The following is a 22,064-nucleotide window of genomic DNA, read 5'->3' on the forward strand; positions in this document are numbered from 1 at the left end:
ATTCTTTTCAAGATGATTATAAATCCTGTCTCTTATAACCTTTTCCAACATTTTACCCACAACCGAAGTAAGGCTCACAGGTCTATAATTACCAGGGCTGTCTCTACTCCCCTTCTTGAATAAGGGGACAACATTTGCTATCCTCCAGTCTTCCGGCACTATTCCTGTCGACAATGACGACATAAAGATCAAGGACAAAGGCTCTGCAATCTCCTCCCTAGCTTCCCAGAGAATCCTAGGATAAATCCCATCTGGCCCAGGGGACTTATCTATTTTCACACTTTCCAAAATTGATAACACCTCCACCTTGTGAACCTCAATCCCATCTAGCCTAGTAGCCTGAATCTCAGTATTCTCCTCGACAACATTTTCTTTCTCTACTGTAAATACTGACGCAAAATATTCATTTAACACTTCCCCTACCTCCTCTGATTCTACACACAACTTCCCACTACTATCCTTGATTGGCCCTAATCTAACTCTAGTCATTCTTTTATTCCTGATATACCTATAGAAAGCCTTAGGGTTTTCCCTGATCCTATCCGCCAATGACTTCTCGTGTCGTCTCCTTGCTCTTCTTAGCTCTCCCTTTAGATCCTTCCTGGCTAGCTTGTAACTCTCAAGCGCCCTAACTGAGCCTTCACGTCTCATCCTAACATAAGCCTTCTTCTTCCTCTTGACAAGCGCTTCAACTTCTTTAGTAAACCACGGCTCCCTCGCTCGACAACTTCCTCCCTGCCTCACAGGTACATACTTATCAAGGACACGCAGTAGCTGCTCCTTGAATAAGTTCCACATTTCGATTGTTCCCATCCCCTGCAGTTTCCTTTCCCATCCTACGCATCCTAAATCTTGCCTAATCGCATCATAATTTCCTTTTCCCCAGCTATAATTTTTGCCCTGCGGTATATACCTGTCCCTGCCCATCGCTAAGGTAAACCTAACCGAATTGTGATCACAAAGAAAAGCTGTTCCCACTCGTTGATGGTACAAGGAGTAGGGGACACAGATTTAAGATTTTGGGAAAGAGATGGGGGGGGGTGGGGGGAGAATGGGAGGAAGAATTTTTTTTTTTACACAGCGAGAGGTAATGACTTGGAACTCGCTGCCTACAAAGGTGGTAGAAGCGGAGACAACCAATGATTTCAGAAGGAAATTATATAGGCACTTGACGGAAGTAAACTTGCAGGACAACAGGGATAGAGCAGATGAAATTGGACTGACTGGATTGCTCTAGAGAGCTGGCATAGACTTGATGTGCCAACTGTCCTCCTTCTGTGCCATAATGACTCTGTGGCATGGCTAGTTCTGGAGGACTAGTTTTCAGCATTACAGCTGGGATTTTGTCAGGGCCCATTGCCTTTGTTGTATTCAGTATGCTCAGCTGTTTCTTTATATCACATGGAGTGAATTGAATTGGCTGAAGACAATCTGTGAAACCAGGTAATTCTGGAGACCAATATAGATCGTCCACTCAGCACTTCTGGTTCAAGATGGCTGCAAAAGCTTTAGCCTTGTCTTTTGCACGCATATGCTGGGCTCTGTCTTCATGGAGGATGGGGATGTTCACGGAGTCTCCTCCTTCCATTACTTCAGGGGTGAGAGTTGCCAAAGACCAAAAGGTCTGAAAATTAGTGGCCAAAGACGAAAAAAAAAGAGCCTGAACTTTTTTTTGACAAGGAATCATGTAATTATAGCACTGTTAATGATCTGTAAAAAAATGCAAACACTTCCAGGCCACTTCAAATGTGTAGAAACATTACTTTTCCCTTTGTTTACCTTTGATTACCATCAAGACGGTGGACCAATGCATTTGTATAAAATCACCAAAGTGACTTCAGCATTCCAACATTTTAGCAATTAATACAGTTCATAGATCATGTAATTATGAAGGATGAAGCAAATTTTAACACCAGAACATGACCTTGAAAATTTATTCATGCTTGTTCATTTGTTGTCACCATAGCCTTAGTGGGGCCAGTAGCATAAAGGCCTGCTACCCAACATGAACCTGACGGGACCCAACAACATGTGTCGGGCTCGGCTCGGGTCGGATCGCACTTCCGGGTCGGCATTCGGCTCGGGTCAGACACGCTCTTTCACAGGTAAGAGGCTCCAATGATAATTTAATTTTTGGACTAGAAAGGTGGTTTTGTTACAGTTATTTTAAGCTTGTGCAGATCAGCAACAGTGAAAAACGGAAGGTAAATTAACTGATGGTCGGGTCGGGTCAGGTCAGGGGTCAGGGTCAGGAAAAAATGGAAGGACTCGGACCGGTTTTTGTTTTGCAGACCCGAGCAAGTCTTTACAGCAGCATCGTCTTGCTTTTTCTTTGGCTTTCTTCAAGCCAGGTCACAGATGCAAGCTACAATTGGACAAGCTGCAGAAGCCGAGCCTGGGAGAGACAGAATCTGTAATTGGAGGAGCAGCTCTGTTGTTCCCACACCTGCTGTCAGTTCAGTTTTAAAACAAAAACCCGCTGGAAAACCACAAAGCTGTCCCGAAGGTCGAAAGCAGCCCCGATTTTTTTTTTAAGAGCTGATCTTTTGGGTCTGAAGGTCAGAAAGGAAGAAGCCAATGGTGGAGTTCCGAAAGCCCAATGTTGAAAATCTGCCATTTGGCAGAAATTTCTTATCTCTGATTGGTTGTTTAATTATCCAGCACCATTCATGACCTGTTATGACAGGACTGCATAACTTGGATATAATCCATTGGTTGTGGGATCGCTTAACTCTCTCTACAGCATGATGCTTCTGCTGTTTAGCATGCATCTAGGTCTGCTCTCCTACACTCTTCATTGCAGCAGGGTTGATCCCCCGGCTTGATGGTAATGATAGAGTGCAGGATATGCCAGGCCATGAGGTTACAGATTGTGGTGGAATACAATTCTGCTGATGGCCACAGCATTTCTTGGATGCTCAGTTTTGAGCTGCTAAATCCATTCTAAATCTTTCCCATTTAGCATGGTGGTAGTGCCGCACAACACGACGGAGGGTATCCTCAGGACTGTGTGGTGATCACTACTACCAATACCGTCATGAATAGATGCATCGGCAACAGATAGATTGTTCAAGACAAGGTCAAGTAGGTTTTTCCCTCGTGTTGATTCTCTCACCACCTGCTACAGACCTAGTCTAGCAGCTATGTCCTTCAGGACTCAGCCAACTCAGTCAGTAGTGCTGCTACTGAAGCATTCTTAGTGATGGACAATGAAGTATACTACCTGCAAGTTCTCCTCCAAGTCACACACTATTCTGACTTGGAAATAGATCATTGCTCCTTCACTGTCATTTGGGCCAAAATCCTCCACTCAATCTGCAAGCATAACCCTAAGCTTCCGGTTGCTTGCCATTTCAATTCACCACCCTGTTCCCATGCCCACATTTCTGTCCTTGGTCTGCTGCAGTGTTCTAGTGAACATCAACACAAGCTCGAGGAACAGCACCTCATTTTCTGAATAGGCACTCTACAGCCTTCCTGACTGAACACTTTGTTCAATAATTTCAGAGCAAGACTGGCCCTTTTTTATTATTTTATTTTATTTTGTTTTATCATTTTTTTAACCATGTGCCTGCCTTAAACTTGTTTTTTCTTGCTTAGGCTTTTGGACCGAGCTGTTCATTAATCAGCAGGACCTTGCCCATGTTTGAGCAGATGCAATGAGACTTCATGGGGTCTGGAGTCAATGTTGAGGTTTCCCAGGGTCATTCCCTGCAGACCGTATACCATTGGGCCGTCACCTCAGGGATGGTGATGGAGGAGTTTGCGGCATTGCATCTGCTCAAACATGGGCAAGGTAACCTCCTGCTGATTACCACCTACTGCTCTCCCTCAACTGATGAATCAGCAATCCTCAATGTTGAATACCACTTGGAGAAGGACTGAGGTAGAAAGGGCACAGAATGCTTTCTGGGAGTGGTGGGGGGATGCTTTTATAATTTATTCCCGGGATTTGAGTGTAGCTGGTAAGGCCAGCATTTATTGCCCATCCCTAATTCCCCTTGAGAAGCTGGTGGTGAGCTGCCTTCTTGAAACGTGCAGTCCATGTAGTGTAGGTACACCCACCGTGCTGTTAGGAAGGGAGTTCCAGGATTTTGAAATAAAACAGAAAGTGTTGTAAGTACTCAGCAGGTCAGGCAGCATCTGTGGAAAGAGATTCTGTGAGCATGACTGTGTCAGGCTGTTGCTTGATTAGTCTGTGTGGCAGCTCCCCCAGTGTTGACAAACCCCAGATGTCAGTGAGGAGGACTCTGCAGGTTCGACTAGGCTGCATGTGCCTTTGTTGTGCCCGATGTCTAGGTCGATGCCGAGTGGTCCGGCCGGTTTTGTTATTTGACTTTCTCGTCGCAATTTGATACAACTGAGGGGCTTTCTTGGCTATTTCAAAGGGCACTTAAGACTCAACCATATTGCTGTGGGTCTGGAGTTACATGTTGGCTAGACCAGGTAAAGTCGGCAGATTTCCTTTCCTGAAGGACATTAGTGAACCAGTTGGGTTTTTAAGACAATCTGGTAGTTTCATAGTTCTCATTACTGAGACTAGCTTTTCATTCCAGATTTATTTAATTAATTTATTGAATTTAAATTCTCCAGCTGCCATGATGTCATTTGAACTCATGTCGGCAAAACATTAGTCCAAGCTTCTGGATTACTACTCCAGTATGGGGTATATACCATCAGGACTTGGTGATTTTACTATGTTTAATTGCATTATCTTTTTAAAAATAAAATGGTCTTTGAATATTTATCTCTGGTAGTGACTCTTCCACAGCTTTGATAGGCCAATTTTCATCTTCATCTGTAAAAACTAATGCAAGTTATTTATTGAACATCTCTCCAATTTCCTCAGTCGCAGGATGCCCGATTACATCTCGACTATCTTTTTATCTTCTAATTCCCTGGCCGGAATTTTGCGGTGGATGGATGGGAGCCGGACTCCGACGTGAAAGTCGGTGGCAAACTCGCTTTCGCCTAGCCTGGGGATCCATCCCATATTTTACAGATCCCCAGGCTTTAAGTGTCCCGAGGTGGGACTTACACCCAATTGAGGAAGGAGGTCCTATCTCAGTGAGCTGCTGGCCAATCAGTGCGCCGGCAGCTCTTAGTCCCAGCAGTGCCACCAGAGCGGTGGCCACTGCCAGGACTGCTGCCCGGCCAACGTCATGGATTGAGGAGGGAAGGTAAGTAGGGGCTTGCCTCACCAGTGGGATCGATCCTTCCCTGGTGAGGCTGGAGTGGTCCTTTGGGGGGAGGGGGGTGTCTTGGGTCCCCGGGGGGTGGGTTGGGAGGTGGGAGCGGTCCTCAATCGGGCACCCTGTGCCCGACTGCCATGGCACCCCCCTCCACCGCCCCCCTCCCCCCGGGGTGCGGAAAGGCCGGCAGCTATCGCTGGGCAGCCTTTCACGTCCCCAGCACACCCGCTTGCCACACGTAAAATACCCGTGGAGGCGGGCGAGGGCCCTTGTGGCCACTTAAGGGTCTTGATTGGCCTTGGGCAGGCGGGTCGTTTCCTAGCCCCCACCCCCCGACCGCCGTAAACTTGTCCGGAGGCAAAATCGGGGTGGGTAGGCCTCCCGGAGCCTGCCACTCAATTTTACGCCACCCCCACGCCACCATCCGACCTGCTGGGGTGGTGTAAAATTCCGGCCCCTATTACAACTACATTTCAAAAGTACTTCATTTGCTGTAAAGCACTTTGGGAAGTCCTTAAGTCATGAAAGGTGCTATATAAATGAAAGTCTTCCTCGCCCTTGCTATTTCCCTTTGTATTGCCTACCAGACTCATTTAATACTCCATTTAACTTTCCTAATCTCTTTTTGCTCATTCTATATCTTTTGTATTTCTCACATCTTTCCTGTCAATAAGGGCTAAATTTTTAAAAAATACTTACAGAAATCCCCCAAATTCTTCTGAAGGTTTTCTCCAAACAATTACGTCCTTCTATGAAGTCAAGAAGTAAAATAATTCTAATGTGAAATAAAATATAAGAAACACGTTTTGCTCAACCATTTAAAATGTTTACTAATGCGGCAGCTTTTTGAAAGCTCCAGAATTGCTAAACTGCCACCTGTCAACGTAAAGGCAATACAGACAGGCAAGGGAAGGTCATGTTCTCCAACTTACCATATGCAACACCACAGGAAATCTAACAAAAACGCACAGAAGTAAATAGGAAATTATCTGGCATGAGACAAAATTTACTGATGATATCAAACAGGGAGGAGCTGCAAACTGTGGCAAGGAAGACAGGAACCTAAACAGCTAAGTTATCGGGCTAAGAGAACTGGCAGATTTGCATTTCCATTTATATAGCGCTTTTCACAGCCTCCAGACATCCCAAAGCACTTTACAGTCAATGAAATATTTTTGACGTGTAGTCTCTGTTGTGTAGGAAATATGGCAGCTAATTTCACACAGCAAACTTCCAAATACAGCAATGTGATAATGACCAGATAACCTGTTTTTCTGTGATGTTGACTGAGGGATAAATATTGGCCAGGACACCAGGGACCACCATTCCCCACCCCACCCCTGCCCTTCTTCAAAATATTGCCTCAGTTTAGCATTTCATCTGAAAGACAGCACCTCTGACAGTGCAGCGCTCTCTCAGTATCGCACTAGAGTGTTCGCCTAGATTGTTGTGCTCTAGTCCTGGAGTGGAACTTGAACCCACAACCTTCTGAATCAGTGGTGAGAGTGCTATCAACTGAGCCATGGCTGACATATGTAATGTACATGCAATGATTTATTCTTGTTTCTTGAACAGAGAGAGATACAATTCATAAACATTTGCGTGAACTAGTTTTATTGTCATCTTTCTTGGTGTTAGAAAGTAGAAAAAATGTACAATTTATATTTACATAGCACCTTTAACGTACTAAAACGTCCCAAGGTGCTTCACAGGAGGGTTATAAAACAAAATAGGACACCAAGCCATATAAGGACACAATAGCTTAGATGACCAAAAGCTTGGTCAAAGAGGTAGGTTTTTAAGGAGTGCCTTAAAGGAGAAAAGCATGGTAGAGAGGCAGAGAGGTGTAAGTAGGGCATACCAGAGCTTATGCTCTAAGCAACTATAGGTGTGAACACCAATAATGGAGCGATTAAAACCAGGGATGCTCAAGAGGCCAGAATTAGAGGAGTGAAGATATCTCGAATGCTTGTGGGGCTGGAGGAGATTACAGATATGGAGACCATGAAGGGTTTTGAAAACAAGGATGAGAATTTTGAAATCAAGACGTTGCTTGAACGGGAGCCAATGTAGGTCAGTGAGTCCAGGGGTGAGTGGTGAATGGGACCTGGTGCAATTTAAGACAGAAGAAGCAGAATTTTGGATGCGGAGGGTAGAATGTGGGAGACCAGCTAGGAGTGCATTGGAATAGTCAACTCTATAGGTAACAAAGGGGTGAATGAGGGTTTCAGCAGCAGATGAGCTGAGACAGGGATTAAGTTGGGCGATGTGACTGAGGTGAAATAGGCGGTCTTTGTGATGGCACAAATATGAGGTTGAAAGATCATCTTGGCATCAAACATGACACCAAGGTTGTGAACAGACTGGTTTAATCTCAGACTGTTGCCCGGGAGAGGATAGAATCAGTAGCTCGGGAATGGAGTTTTGAGTGGGGACCGAAAACAATGGCTTCAGTCTTCCCAATATTTAATTGGAGGACATTTCTGCTCATCCAGCACCAGGTGTTGGATAGGCAGTCTTATAATTTAGCAACAGTGGAGGAATTGAGAAAGGTAGAGGTAGAGTTGGGTGTCATCCGTGTACATGTTAAAACTAACTATGCTTTCTGATGATGTCACCGAAGGACAGTATATAGAAGAGAAATAGGAAGGGGCCAAGGATGGATCCTTCGGGGTAATAGTGCGGGAGCTGAAAGAGAAGCCAGTGCAAGTGATACTCTGGCTATCATTAGATAGATAAGAAGGGAACCAGGAGAGAGCAGTTCTAGCCAGCGAGATGACAGTGGCGAGGCACTGGAAGAAGACGGTGTGGTTAACTGTCAAAGGCTGCAGACAGAGAAGGACAAGGAGGGAAAGTTTACCTTCGTCACAGTAAGATAGGATGCAATTTGAGACTCTGATAAGAGCTGCTTCAGTACAGTGGCCAGGGGGAAACCTGATTGGAGGGATTCAACCGTGGACTTCTGGGAAAGATGGGAACAGGTTTGGGAGGCGACAACATGTTCAAAGCCGTTGGAGAGGAACAGGAGATTGGAGATGGGACAGTGGGTTCAAGGGTATTTTTTTGAGGAGAGAGGTGATGATGGCAGATTTAAAAGAGAGGTGGACAACATATGAAGAGAGAGAAATGTCAACAATATTGGCTAATATGGGGATCAGGAGGGGAAGCTGGGTGGTCAGCAGTTTAGTGGGAATAGGATCGAGGGACAGGCAATATATTTCAGAAACAAGTGTAAAGAATTGAAATGTACCTTAAATGGTAAAGTTCTCATGTGCAGTGGAGGAACAGAAGGATCTAGGTGTGCTGATCCAATTTTAAGGACAAGTGTATGGACAGGTAAAAAAGCACTAAAATGACAAATGAGGTTTTGTGATTTATATAGAGAGAGATTGAACACAAAAGCATTGATCAGAAATGACTATACAATTTCCTGGTAAGGCCATATCTAGAATGCTGTGTGCAGATTTGGGCTTCTCATTACAGCAGGCATATTGGGAAAGTGGAACTCAGATTTACCAATATGATTCTAATGATGAAAACTCAATTACGAGGAGAGGATACAGGAACAAGAATTTTACTCTCAAACTGAGACAATTAACAGAATTTGACAGATATTCATAGAGTCATACAACATAGAAACAGGCCCTTTGGCCCACAGCGTCCATGCCGACCATAATGCCTATCTATACTAATCCCACCTGCCTGCATTAATTCCATATCCCTCTATGCCTTGCTCATTCAAGTACCTGGCCAGATGCCTCTTAAATGTCGCTACTGTTCCTGCCTCCACCACCTCCTCAGGCAGCTCATTCCACATACCCACTATTCTTTGTGTGAAAAATTTACCCCTTTGATCCCCTTTAAACATCTTCCTTCTCACCTTAAATCTATGCCCTCTAGTTTTAGTCACTCCTACCATGGGAAACAGACTCTGGCTATCTACCCTATCTATGTGTCTCATAATTTTATATCCCTCTATCATGTCCCCTCTCAGCCTCCTTCACTCCAGGGAAAATAGACTCAGGCTATCCAATCTCTCTTTATAACTCAAGCCCTCCAAACCAGGCAACATCCTTGTGAATCTTTTCTGCACCCTCTTTAGCTTAATCACATCTTTCCTGTAGTGCGACGACCAGAACTGCACACAGTACTCCAAATGCGGCCTAACCAACGTTATGTCCAACTGTAACATGACTCTTGGACTCAATGCCTCGGCCGATGAAGGCAAGCATGCCATAGGCCTTCTTCACCACCCTGTCTACCTGCGTTGCCACTTTCAGGGAACTATGTACTTGCACCCCAAGGTCTCTCTGCTCGACAACACTCCCCAGCCCCTGCCATTCAATGTATATGTCCTGCCCTGGTTTAACTTCCCAAAATGCATCACTTCACACTTGTCTGCGTTAAATTCCATTTGCCACTCCCTTGCCCACTTTCCCAGTTGATCTAGATCCTGTTGTAACCTTAGACAACCTTCTTCACTATCCACTATACCACCAATTTTGGTGTCATCTGCAAACTTACTAATCATGCCCCCTACATTCACATTCAAGTCATTAATATATATGACAAACAACAGAGGGCCCAGCACTGATCCCTGCGGCACACCACTGGTCACCGGCCTCCAATCTGAAAAACAACCCTCCTCAACCACCCTCTGCCTCCTATCACCAAGCCAATTTTGTATCCAATTTGCTAGCTCACCCTGGATCCCATGTGTTCGAACCTTCTGGACCAGCCTACCATGCGGGACCTTGTCAAAGGCCTTGCTAAAGTCCATGTGGACAACGTCCATCGCCCTGCCCTCGTCAATCCTCTTGGCCACCTCCTCTAAAAACGTAATCAAATTTGTGAGACATGATTTCCCATGCACAAAGCCATGCTGACTATCCCTAATCAGACCATGCCTTTCCAAATGCATATAAATCCTGCCTCTCAGAATCCCTTCCAATAACTTTCCCACCACTGATGTAAGGCTCACTGGCCTGTAGTTCCCTGGCTTATCCCTGCTGCCCTTCTTAAATAAAGGCACAACATTAGCTATCCTCCAGTTTTCCGATACCTCATCCGTGGCTAACAATGATTCAAAAATCTCTTCCAGGGCCCCAGCAATCTCCTCTCTTGCTTCCCATAGCATCCTAGGATACACCTGGTCAGGCCCTGGGGATTTATCCACCTTAATGCGCTTCAAAACCTCCAACACCTCCTCATTTGTAATGTTGATATGCTCCAGGATATCGGTGTTCCCTCCCTTGAACTCACTAGCTTCCATGACCTTCTCCACGGTAAATGCGGACAAGAAATATTCATTTAGGACTTCGCCCATTTCCCGTGGCTCCACACATAGATTGCCACACTGATCCTTAAGGGGACCTACTCTCTCCCTAGCTACCCTTTTACTCTTAATATACTTATAGAATCTTTTAGGATTCTCCTTTATCTTATGTGCCAGGGAAATCTCATGGCCCCTTTTCGCCCTCCTAATTTCCTTCTGAAGTGTAGTCCTACATCCCCTATACTCTCGAGGGACTCGCTCGATCCCAGCTGCCTATACCTGACATATGCCTCCTTCTTTGTCCTGACCAGACCCTCAATATCCCTCGTTAACCAAGGTTCCCTGAACTTGCCAGCCTTGCCCTTCCATCTAACTGGAACATGCCGTCCCTGAACTCTTCCTATCTCACTTTTAAAAGCCACCCACTTGCCAGACATCCCTTTACTTGTAAACAGCCTCTCCCATTCAACTTTTGAGAATTCCTGTCTGATGCCATCAAAATTAGCCTTCCTCCAATTTGGGACTTCAACCTGAGGACCAGTCCTATCCTTTTCCATAACTATCTTGAAGCTAATAAAGTTATGGTCACTGGTCCCAAAATGCTGCACCGCTGACACATCAACCATCTGCCCATCCTCATTTCCTAAGAGGAGGTCGAGTGTAGCCCCTTCTCTAGTAGGGCCATCCACATACTGCTTCAGAAAACTATCCTGGACACACTTAACAAATTCTTCCCCATCTGATCCCTTACATCTAAGGCAGTCCCAGTCAATATTAGGGGAGTTAAAATCACCTACTATTACAACCCTATAATTCCACACCTATCTGTGATTTTCCTACATATATGCTCCTCCACTTCCCTCTGACTATTGAGGGGCCTATAGTATAATCCCATCAAAGTGATCACCCCTTTCTTATTTCTAAGTTCTGCCCATATGACCTCACTGGACATTCCCCCCGGGATATCCTCTCCAAGTACTGCCATGATGTCCTCCCTAATCAACAGTGCAACTCCCCCTCCTCTCTTACCTCCACCTCTGTCACGCCTGAAGGATCGGTACCCCAGAACATTGAGCTGCCAGTCCTGCGCATCCCTCAACCACGTTTCCGTAATAGCTATAATATCACAATCCCGTGTACCGATCCATGCTCTGAGTTCATCTGTCTTACCTGTAAGGTTTCTTGCATTAAAGTAAATGCAGTTTAGCCTACCAGACCTTCCATGCATTCAAAATGCTATAAAGTAAATATAAATAAGTATTTTCCATTGATAGCTAAACCAAAAATATGAGGCAATGATTTTGAGGTGATTTTGGATTATCAGAATGTAGAATGGTTTTCATAAGTGTTAATCAATGTTAAATTACAAAAAAATGTTCATGCTCATTCCCATCAAGATGGTTTCTAAACATTATAATCCATAAAAGGAGTAAATGGTCACTCCAGAAAAGTCTGCAGCAGAGTGCGCAACTTCTTTTGGCTTTTACAGGTTAGCAAATTGGTTAGAAAGGAAATCACAAGGCAGGACTTAACTGATCTGATTGGAGCCATGAGATCTGCCGCCAGGTCAATGAGTGGCCACGGTGAGCTAGTGCCAGTAGCAGGGGCATGACTGAAAAGGGCACGGATAATGGTCCAGTCTCTCAGGATGCCATCATAAAGTCCCTCTTATGGGGCGAAAAAAGATGGAAGAAAAATTGTTTTAAAAAAAAAAATTGCACCATACAATTTTTCCCTTCATCCACACACACACACACACACATACAAAGTTCTTAAATCCTATCCTTGTAAAAGAGGAATGAAACACACTGGTAAAAATTAACACCAGTAAGGACCTCAAAAAAGAGAAGTGAGAAGACAATAAAATATTTTGGACATAGTACATGCTGTAAAAAATGCTGTGGGGCAGAGCATGAGATACTTACTGTTTTCTTTCCAACTCTCCACTCATCTTCTCCACTGCAGTAGTATTTAATAAGAGTGCTTTCAACTTCTGCAGCCAGTCTTTGTGCATTTGGTAAAGTTTCCATTTCTATTAAGCTGCAACATTAAAAGATAGGTAAACAAATCAGACAGTTTCCCTTGAAAATTTTAACTGTTTTAGCTGAATTCTTAGATGAGATTTGTCAGCTGTGTTTATCAGCCAAAGTATCAATGCAAGGTGCAGAATTCCACAGACAGAAGTGCAGATTCAAAACATACCCCAAATGAATGTTACGATAATTCAAACACCATTCTCAATTCACTTCTGATGCTGTACAGAACAACTTTTGACATTACTGTTAACATAACACCGTTACCTCTCGTGTCCCCCAAGGATCTATCTTTGGCCCCCTCCTATTTCTTGTCCACATGCTTCCCCTCAGCAACATCATTCGAAATTAGTTTTCACATGTATGCTGACGACACTCAGCCCTACCTCACCACTTCTCTCAACTCCTCCACTGTTGCTAAATTATCAAACTGCTTATCTGACATCCAGTACTGGATGAGCAGAGATTTTCTCCAATTAAATATTGGGAAGACTGAAGACATTATTTTCGGTTGCCATTTTAAACTCCATTTCCTCGTTACTGACTCCATCCCTCTCCCTGGCAACAGTCTGAAGGTATGCCAGTCTATTTGCAACCTTGGAGTCACATTTGACCCCAAGATGAGCTTCCGACCTCATATTCGTGCCATCACTAAGACTGCTTATTTCCACCTCCGCAACATGGCCTGACTTCACCCCTTCTCAACTCAGCTGCTGCTGAAACCCTCATTCATGCCTTTGTTACCTCCGTAAACTTGATGTCATCCTAAACTCTGCTGCCCATGTCTTAACTCTTAGCAAGTCACGTTCATCAATCACCCCTGTGCTCGCTGACCTACACTGGCTCCTGGTCAAGCAATGATTTTAAAATTCTCATTTTTGTTTTCCCTCCATGGCTTCACCCCTCTCTATCTCTGTAATCTCCTCCAGCCCCACAACCCTCCAAGATATCTGCACACCTCTACTTCTGGCCTCGTGCATCCCTGATTTTAATCACTCCGCTATTGGATCAGTTGCTTAGGCCCCAAGTTCTGGAATACCCTCCCTGCGTCTTTCCACCTCACTTTTGTCCTTAAAATCTACCTCATGGACCAAGCTTTTGGTCAGCTCATCTAATATCTCCTTTTGTGGCTCAGTGTCATACTTTGTTTTATAATGTTTTATAATGCTCCTGTAAAGCACCTTGGGACATTTTATTACGTTAAAGGCACTATAGAAATATACGTTGTTGTTATTACAGGGCTATAACTAAGAACAAGCAGTTTTACTGTAAAAGGGGGAATGTCCCTAAACAATCCCACCTAAAATTTCATGGCAATGATGGTATGTTAGGGAAAATTCAGGCAGTAGAAACTATTGCTGCCTCACTGTCATGACGAGAATTTCCTTCCCCTCATCAGGCCCACACTGGCTGTTCCTCACCATCTGAAAATGACAGTGGGCCTCGAGTCCTCAGAAGAGTCCCCTTCTAATCATCCTACAAGTATACTTCACAAGTCTACCATGTGGAAAGAGGTGTTGGGTGCCAGATAGCAGCGCTAAACGTCTCTAGGTGCGCCCCCCCCCCCCAAGACAGGAATTTATAGCAGCCCCCTACAGCTAGTGGCCTCGTTCTCAGTTAAGACCTTCAGTGGAAGCCTTGATGCAATTTATGGGGCACTTCTGCCCCTTTAAAAAGGTTCCTCACGGCAACAATGGAATTTTCTGCTCTCATACTGACAAGGAATCCTGCTGGGGTATACCATAACCATAGGATGAACCCTGATCCAAAAAATGGTGTCAGGGTGGGTCCGGAAAAACAGGTAGATGTCCTGCCCTAAAGAGGACAATACTTCTTGAGAGGCATAAAGCTCAATCTGGAAATGCACCCTTCAGAGAATCTGCCAGCTGAGAAAGGTACTGTCTCACAGAATGTATTTACTTGCCCTTAACACATGCAATTCCAAAGAAAATATTCTTAAACTATTGTTACTGATTCACAATATTTACATATTTCAGTTCAATCTGTTGATATCTTTAGCTTCCTACACTATTCATCAGCAGAAAGAAAAGACTGAAATGTAATTTTCCAATTGAAATTAAACAATAAAAAGAATTACATTGTTATGTGAGTTTCCATTTTTGTTAAAACATGAGAATCTATATTTTTTTTAAACTGAAAAGGATTTCATGGACATTGAATAACCTGGAGATTGCTGAACTTTATGAGTTTTTTACTGGAGGGCACATGATTTCAAGTAAACATATCAGGGAGTTTGATTTAAGAGTTATTTTGCTTATTAACAAGATATAATTTATGATTATCATAGGACTTGTCTGGAAAAAGTTGGTTTCATTTTGAACTGTTAAAAGTCAAATGATTTTTGGACTAAAAGAGGCAGTTGGAATTTGCTTATTGACCTGACAGGAGATCAGAAGAAAATCCAGACAACTGTTATCTCTCTTCGAAGAAAGGAAAAATCCTGTATCAGGTGGTGCTGTTGCCTCCTATATTTTTGAAGAAATCCTGAATGTTTGCAGAAATCTTGCATCTTTAAAAGAATTTTGCATCAAGTGTGTGAGAACTGAAACCTTTGTTGCTGCACACCTGATGGAAGACCTATGTGAAGCCTTCTGTAGTTGAACTTCTTTGAACACCTACCCAAACAGACTGTTCATCAACATCACCTGGAAAGATTCGTAGTGGCAGCCACCTATTCGACTTTGGGACATCTTGCCAAAACAAAGGACTTCCGTATCCATTATTCATTATAAGTTTTTAAAAATTCCTTCTATTTCTTTGTAACAGCTGTAAACAAAAATACCTTTTTTCCCAGTTAACCAGTTGAGTATGTGAGTGTGTGTGAGGGCTAGGATAAAAATAAGGGGCTTTAATATTTCAATTCGCGTATATATTTACTTCATTATTGGTTAACACTTGGTTTATCATAAACAGATAATTTTGTTTATTAAAGAAACCTGATTGGTTTGCATTATTCTGGGGACAAATAGAGTATCTAACTGACAGTTTTGGTAAGTGGGAAAATTTATTGATATGTTGTGACCAGTGGAGAAGTGGGACTGAATTAACAGTGCACTCCTACCACCTCAGTCTTAACAACATAAACTTCTGAATTTGTACATCATGTTGTTATTATTCAAGGATAGAAACAAGTGGCTGAGTGGAACACAGATATTGAATGTATTGTGCCTGAGTTATGAGTTTGTTATTAAACCAATGATTCAGTATCCAGGAAAGATTTGGCTGTTTCTCCCAGGAGTATCTGCGATTTTCCAAAATAGAATAGGTTTACCATGAGTATAAAAGGAAAATGTACCACAAACAACTACAACCCAAGCTTCGTTTTAGAATGTTACCATCCTTATAATAAATGTTTGGACAATTTTTTTTTAACAGCAAAACCCTGAGCTGATGAAAGTAATTTTCAAAGTAATTTTAACCCTTCCAAGAACAGAGCAGGGAAGCAATTAGAATTAAAGTTATAGAGTTATACAGCACATTGGAGAAGATGTTCCAGTCTAGATAATGGTGCCAATTTGAATTAAACTCTGGAGAGCCAAACTGAGGGACCAAACTTTTGTAGCACCCTGCCTTTCCCAATAATCAGGTTACCAGCGTTCATCAAAAAATCTACCATGACATGTCCACGGCTGTTGATATCTCCCATGCACCATCAATGTTTTTGCCTCATTCATGATTCAGTAACTGGCTGCAAAGGACATCAGCCAACTCAAATTGTCCTGGCTCTCTGGAGCAACAGTGACTGATGGGACAGCTCCCCAGAACGTAGCAAATGTGGTTCTGCAGATTTAACTGGCTGCAAAAGGCACCAGCCACCAAGGTTTGGCAATAATTGAGGTAATAATAATCATCTTTAATTGGAAGAGCATTGAATTGCCAATATTAACATTTACAGAGCAATTGCTTCCCTCATTTTGGAGCCTTTGCCATGGCTCAAACAAAAAATATATCACATAATGGGGTAAGATACAGAATTTAGCATCAAGACAAGAGCAAAAGACAGTAAGGGGAATAAGAAAAGTGATAGGCAGAGAAATCAAGGAACAGAATCAAACAGGACCACAGTAAAAAAGAGCGGGAAGGGGACAAGTAATGTTAAAAAGACAAGCCTTAAGGCTTTGTGCCTTCACGCGCAGAGCATTTGCCAGAAAGTGGATGAATTAATCGTGCAAATAGATGTAAACGGGTATGATATAGTCAGGATTATGGAGACATGGCTGCAGGGTGACAAAGGATGGGAAATGAACATCCAGGGGTATTCAGTATTTAGGAAGGACAGACAAAAAGCAAAAGGCGGTGGAGTTGCATTGCTGGCTAAAGAGGAAATTGACACAATACTGAGGAAAGATATTAACTCTGACGATGTAGAATCTGTTTCGGTAAAGCTGAGAAACACTAGGGGGCAAAAAACATTAGTGGGTTGTATACAGACCTGCAAACTGTAGTGGTGATGTTAGGTATGGCATTAACAGGAAATTAGAGACACATGCGATAAAGGAACATCTGTAATTATGGGCGACTTTAATCTGCATATAGATTAGACAAATCACATTAGACACATTACCGTAGAGGAGGAATTCTTGGAGTGTATACAGGATGGTTTTGATTTTGATTTGATTTAGAGATACAGCACTGAAACAGGCCCTTCGGCCCACCGAGTCTGTGCCGACCATTAACCACCCATTTATACTAATCCTACACGAATCCCATATTCCTACCACATCCTCACCTGTCCCTATATTCCCCTACCACCTACCTATACTAGGGGCAATTTATAATGGCCAATTTACCTATCAACCTGCAAGTCTTTTGGCTGTGGGAGGAAACCGGAGCACCCGGAGGAAACCCACGCAGACACAGGGAGAACTTACAAACTCCACACAGGCAGTACCCAGAATTGAACCCGGGTCGCTGGAGCTGTGAGGCTGCGGTGCTAACCACTGCACCACTGTGCCGCCCAATACATGGACCAATACGTTGAGGAACCAACTAGAGAACAGGCCATCCTAGACAGGGTATTGTGTAATGAGAGAGGAATAATTGGCAATCTAGTGGTGCAAGACCCCTTGGGGATGAGTGACCATAATATGGTAGAATTCTTCATCAAGATGGAGAGTGACGTAGTTGATTCTGAGACCAGGATCCTGAATCTTAGTAATGGAAACTACGAAGGTATGAGGCGCGGGTTGGCTATGGCGGATTGGAAAACGTTACTTAAAGGGATGACGGTGGATAGGCAATGGCAAACATTCAAAGAGCACATGGATGAACTGCAACAATTGTTTATCCCTGTCTGGCGCAAAAGTAAAACGGGGAAGGTAGCCAAACCATGACTTACAAGGGAAATTAGAGATAGCATTAGATCCAAGGAAGAGGCATATAAATTTGCCAGTAAAAACAACAGGCTTGAGGATTGGGAGCATTTTAGAATTCAGCAAAGGAGGGCCAAGGGACTGATTAAGAAGGGGAAAATAGAGTACGAGAGTAAGCTTGCGGGGAACATAAAAAACTGATGAAAACTTTCCATAGGTATGTGAAGAGAAAAAGATTAGTGAAGACAAATGTAGGTCCATTACAGTCAGAAACAGGGGAATTTATTATGGGGAACAAAGAAATGGCTGACCAACTAAATGCATACTTTGGTTCTGTCTTCACAAAGGAGGACACAAATATCATACCAGAAATGTTGGGGAACACAGGGCTTAGTGACAGAGAGGAACTGAAGGAAATCAATAATAGTAGAGAAATGGTGTTGGGGAAATTGATGGGATTGAAGGCAGATAATTCCCCAGGGCCTGATGGTATGCATCCCAGAGTACTTAAGGAAGTAGCCCTAGAAATAGTGGATGCATTGGTGGTGATCTTCCAAGATTCTATAGACTCTGGAACAGTTCCTACAGATTGGAGGGTAGCTAATGTAACCCCAGCATTTAAAAAGGGAGGTAGAGAGAAAGCAGGGAATTATAGACCAGTCAGCCTGACATCGGTAGTGGGGAAAATTCTAGAGTCCATTATCAAAGATTTTATGGCACAGCACTTAGAGAACAGTGGCAGAATCGGACAGAGTCAGCATGGATTTATGAAAGGGAAATCATGCTTGACAAATCTACTAGAATTCTTAGAGGATGTAACTAGTAGAGTTGATGAGGGGAGCCAGTGGATGTGGTTTATTTGGACTTTCAGAAGGCTTTCGACAAAGTCCCACATAAGAGATTAGCGTTTAAAATTAAAGCGCATGGGATTGGGGGTAGTGTATTGCGATGGATAGAAAATTGGTTGGCAGACGGGAAACAAAGAGCATGAATAAATGGGTCTTTTTTCCAAATGGCAGGCAGTGACTAGTGGGGTACCGCAGGGATCAGTGCTAGGACCCCAGCTATTCACAATATATATTAATGATTTAGATGAGGGAACTAAATGTAATATCTCCAAATTTGCAGATGACTGAGTGGGAGGGTGAGTTGTGAGGAGGATGCAGAGAGGCTTCAGGGTGATTTGGACAAGTTGAGTGAGTGGGCAAATGCATGGCAGATGCAGTATAATGTGGATAAATGTGAGGTTATCCACTTTGGTAGCAAAAACAGGAAGGCAGATTATTATCTGAACTGAGAGAGGGGAATATGCAGCGAGACCTGAGTGTTCTCGTACACCAGTCACTGAAGGTAAGCATGCAGGTGCAACAGGCGGTAAAAAAGGCAAATGGTATGTTGGCCTTCATAGCGAGAGGATACGAGTAGAGGAGCAGGGATGTCTTGCTGCAATTATACAGGGCCTTGGTGAGGCCACACCTGGAATACTGTGTGCAGTTTTGGTCTCCTTATCTGAGAACGGATGTTCTTGCCATAGAGGGAGTGCAGCGAAGGTTTACCAGACTGATTCCTGGGATGGTGGGACTGACGTATGAGGAGAGATTGAGTCGGTTAGGATTATATTCGCTGGAGTTCATAGAAATCTAGAAAATTCTAACAGGACTTGACAGGGTAGATGCAGGAAGGATGTTCCCGATGGTGGGGGAGTCCAGAACCAGGGGTCATAGTCTAAGGATACGGGATAAACCTTTCAGGACTGAGATGAGGAGAAATTTCTTCATCCAGCAAGTGATGAGCCTGTGGAATTCACTACCACAGAAAGCAGTTGAGGCCAAATCATTGTATGTTTCAAGAAGGAGTTAGATATAACTCTTGGGATCAAAGGGTATGGGGAGAAAGCAGGAACAGGTTACTGAGTTGGATGATCATCCATGATCATAATGAATGGCGGAGCAGGCTTGAAGGGCCGAATGGTTTACTTCTGTTACTATTTTCTATGTTTCTTTATACTACATAATTTTGGTCTTTGGAAAATTCATCTAAACTCTAATTTCTTTAGCTTCTCAGACATCATGATGGTATGTGTCGAGGATCCAGCAAGAATGTCAACATTATCTGTACATCTTAAAGACTTTAACTTCTTGGCCTCCCCTTAACCTTATCTTTGGTGCCTCTGCTTCTTATCATCTCATTCATGCTATGGTTAATGACAAAACTGATCAAAGTCTGTAGAAGATGCAAATCCCTGTATTCAATTTGATCAACAGGTCCTCTGGACATACTTTTGGTTTCTTTACTTTTTCCATTACCACCCCATTTTTGCCTTGCAATATCTTTTTGTCATTTATTATCTCGCACACACCAACCTATCCAGACCTTTCCCTTTGTTCTTTCCTAGCTCATTTTCTTTCCCCACCAATGCTTATAAACTGTTAAATCTCTAACCAATTTTAGTTCCGATGAAAGGTCATTGACCTTTAACCTAACTCTGTTTCGCTCTCCACAGATGCTGACGGACCTGAATATATACAGCATTTTCTTATTTTGAATTATTCTGATATCTTTCCTTCAATCTATGGTTCTTTCTATAAAAAAGCACATGAGGATGAAGCAAGACTGCAGAAGCAGGCATGGAATATCAAAGAATGAAACTGTTTGTTAGCTTTAGCTTTATACAGCTGGAAAGTAATATGCCTTGCAAAGGAGAAGGTGACCAATAAGTGATGTGGTGCATTGCTATAATTATAAATATTTTTAATGAACAATAGAACCACACTGGAAGAGAACGTAAGTGTCATGGGATATGAAGTGGAGAGTAGACAAGGCAAGTGTGTAATAAATATTTCTATGTAGTACCAATAGCTGATGTCTGACAAATAGTTCCAGATAGCTTGTGAATGCAATGTAGAATAAGGATATTGATTATGTACGCAGTAACAACAACTTGCATTTGTGTTGTGCAGTTGTTTTAATGTCGTAAGGTACTTCCTAGATTGGCATATAGCGAAAAGATATTCACAGGGGTGGCCAAAAATTTGGTTGAAAGGATGGGTTTTAAGGAATTGCTTTTGTTGTTGAAAGCATTATTGAGCCAATGACAGTGGATTGGGAGCAATACAGAATTACTAGCAAGAGTGTGCATTGTGTGGTGAGGGCCAAAGAAGATGGCTTTGGTCTTCCCAATGTTGAGGTAGAGGAAATTTTGAAAAGTTTTCATATTGGACAAGCAGTAAAAAGCATATAGCCAGCCAGAGGGTGTTGAGAGAAATGGTGGGGAGCTGGGTGTCATCAAAACTGTAGTCAGGCCGTATGTGATGTGGGTGAAGATTTGCAACGTCAGAACGTCATAGAATGGGTCCTTATTGGAAGAAGATCACAAGAAATCTAAATCTAAGCTGTTGGAGCTGGAAAACCTGAATGAAAGAATGGAAACAAGCAGACAGCTGAAGCAGGGACAAGTGCATAATGAGAAGATGGTTCTTCCAGGCAGACTGTCACCAACAATAACCGAGGCACAATGATCGCATCAAGCTAACGGTTTACCACTACACACAACCAGTTCCTCAAAAAGTATCACTTTGAGCTAGCAGCATTGACTCATTAACAGTAGATGAGAAATAGTCAGAATAGCTGATCAGAGAATGGTACGATCCGTTCACCTGGAAGACAAATCAAACTGATTAACAGTCTAAACTGCAAATGTCCTTACTCAAGATCACACCGTTGACAATAGCCCAGAAGCACTTCCAGCCGATGCCGATACCGGTACCGACACCTCCACCCGGTACGGACAGCTTCACCTGGTATTAGTTTACTTTTCCAAGCGGTGGGATCTGCTTCTGGAAGTAGATATTCACACACTCCACTGTCAACTCCCGGCCCCGCTGACATCCAGTCACGGTTCACTCACTTTCCTCAATCGATTGGTGCTATGCCAGCCTCCGTCATTGTGATTGACAGCTGGCCTCGGTGAATCAGAAGTCACCATTTCAATCGCACAGTTTACAGGAGGCGGCGTTGGAAATAAGCACAAGTAAATATGGCGCAGAGGCGGGCCTTGGTTATCAGGCTGAGACTGAGAGACGAGCTCGGTGGAGGGGGTGGAGTTATAAAGAGGCGGAGTTACAGATTCCGCGTTGAGAACTCGCTGAATGTTCCGCACGGATCGGTGAGAGAGCGTCATGGCGTCAGCTGCTCGGCAAGCTGATTGGTTCATCGGCAGTCGGATGGTATT

The 22,064-nt window shown here is 43.4% G+C and overlaps 1 protein-coding gene across 7 annotated transcripts in view; it reads right to left on the reverse strand.

Annotated features, from left to right (window-relative positions):
* The window catches only part of stard4 (StAR related lipid transfer domain containing 4), a 35,106-nt gene extending 13,331 nt beyond the window's left edge, over positions 1–21,775 (reverse strand). Inside the window, exons 1-5 of one of the 7 annotated variants that reach the window (XM_068029821.1) lie at positions 21,540–21,629; positions 16,954–17,047; positions 12,393–12,507; positions 12,001–12,132; positions 5,892–5,941 (exon numbers count right to left, since the gene is read on the reverse strand). In XM_068029821.1, the coding sequence (XP_067885922.1) occupies positions 5,892–5,941; positions 12,001–12,132; positions 12,393–12,497 (287 nt within the window). In that variant the 5' untranslated portion in view covers positions 12,498–12,507; positions 16,954–17,047; positions 21,540–21,629. Of the gene's footprint in view, positions 1–5,891; positions 5,942–12,000; positions 12,135–12,392; positions 12,508–16,953; positions 17,048–21,539 lie in introns of those variants that run through there. The other 6 variants (XM_068029819.1, XM_068029818.1, XM_068029820.1 and 3 more) reach the window with 6 other exon arrangements.
* Between the last annotated feature and the right edge of the window lie 289 nt (positions 21,776–22,064).

This window comes from Heterodontus francisci, chromosome 4 (genome assembly GCF_036365525.1).
Source record: "Heterodontus francisci isolate sHetFra1 chromosome 4, sHetFra1.hap1, whole genome shotgun sequence".
Lineage (NCBI taxonomy): Eukaryota > Metazoa > Chordata > Chondrichthyes > Heterodontiformes > Heterodontidae > Heterodontus > Heterodontus francisci.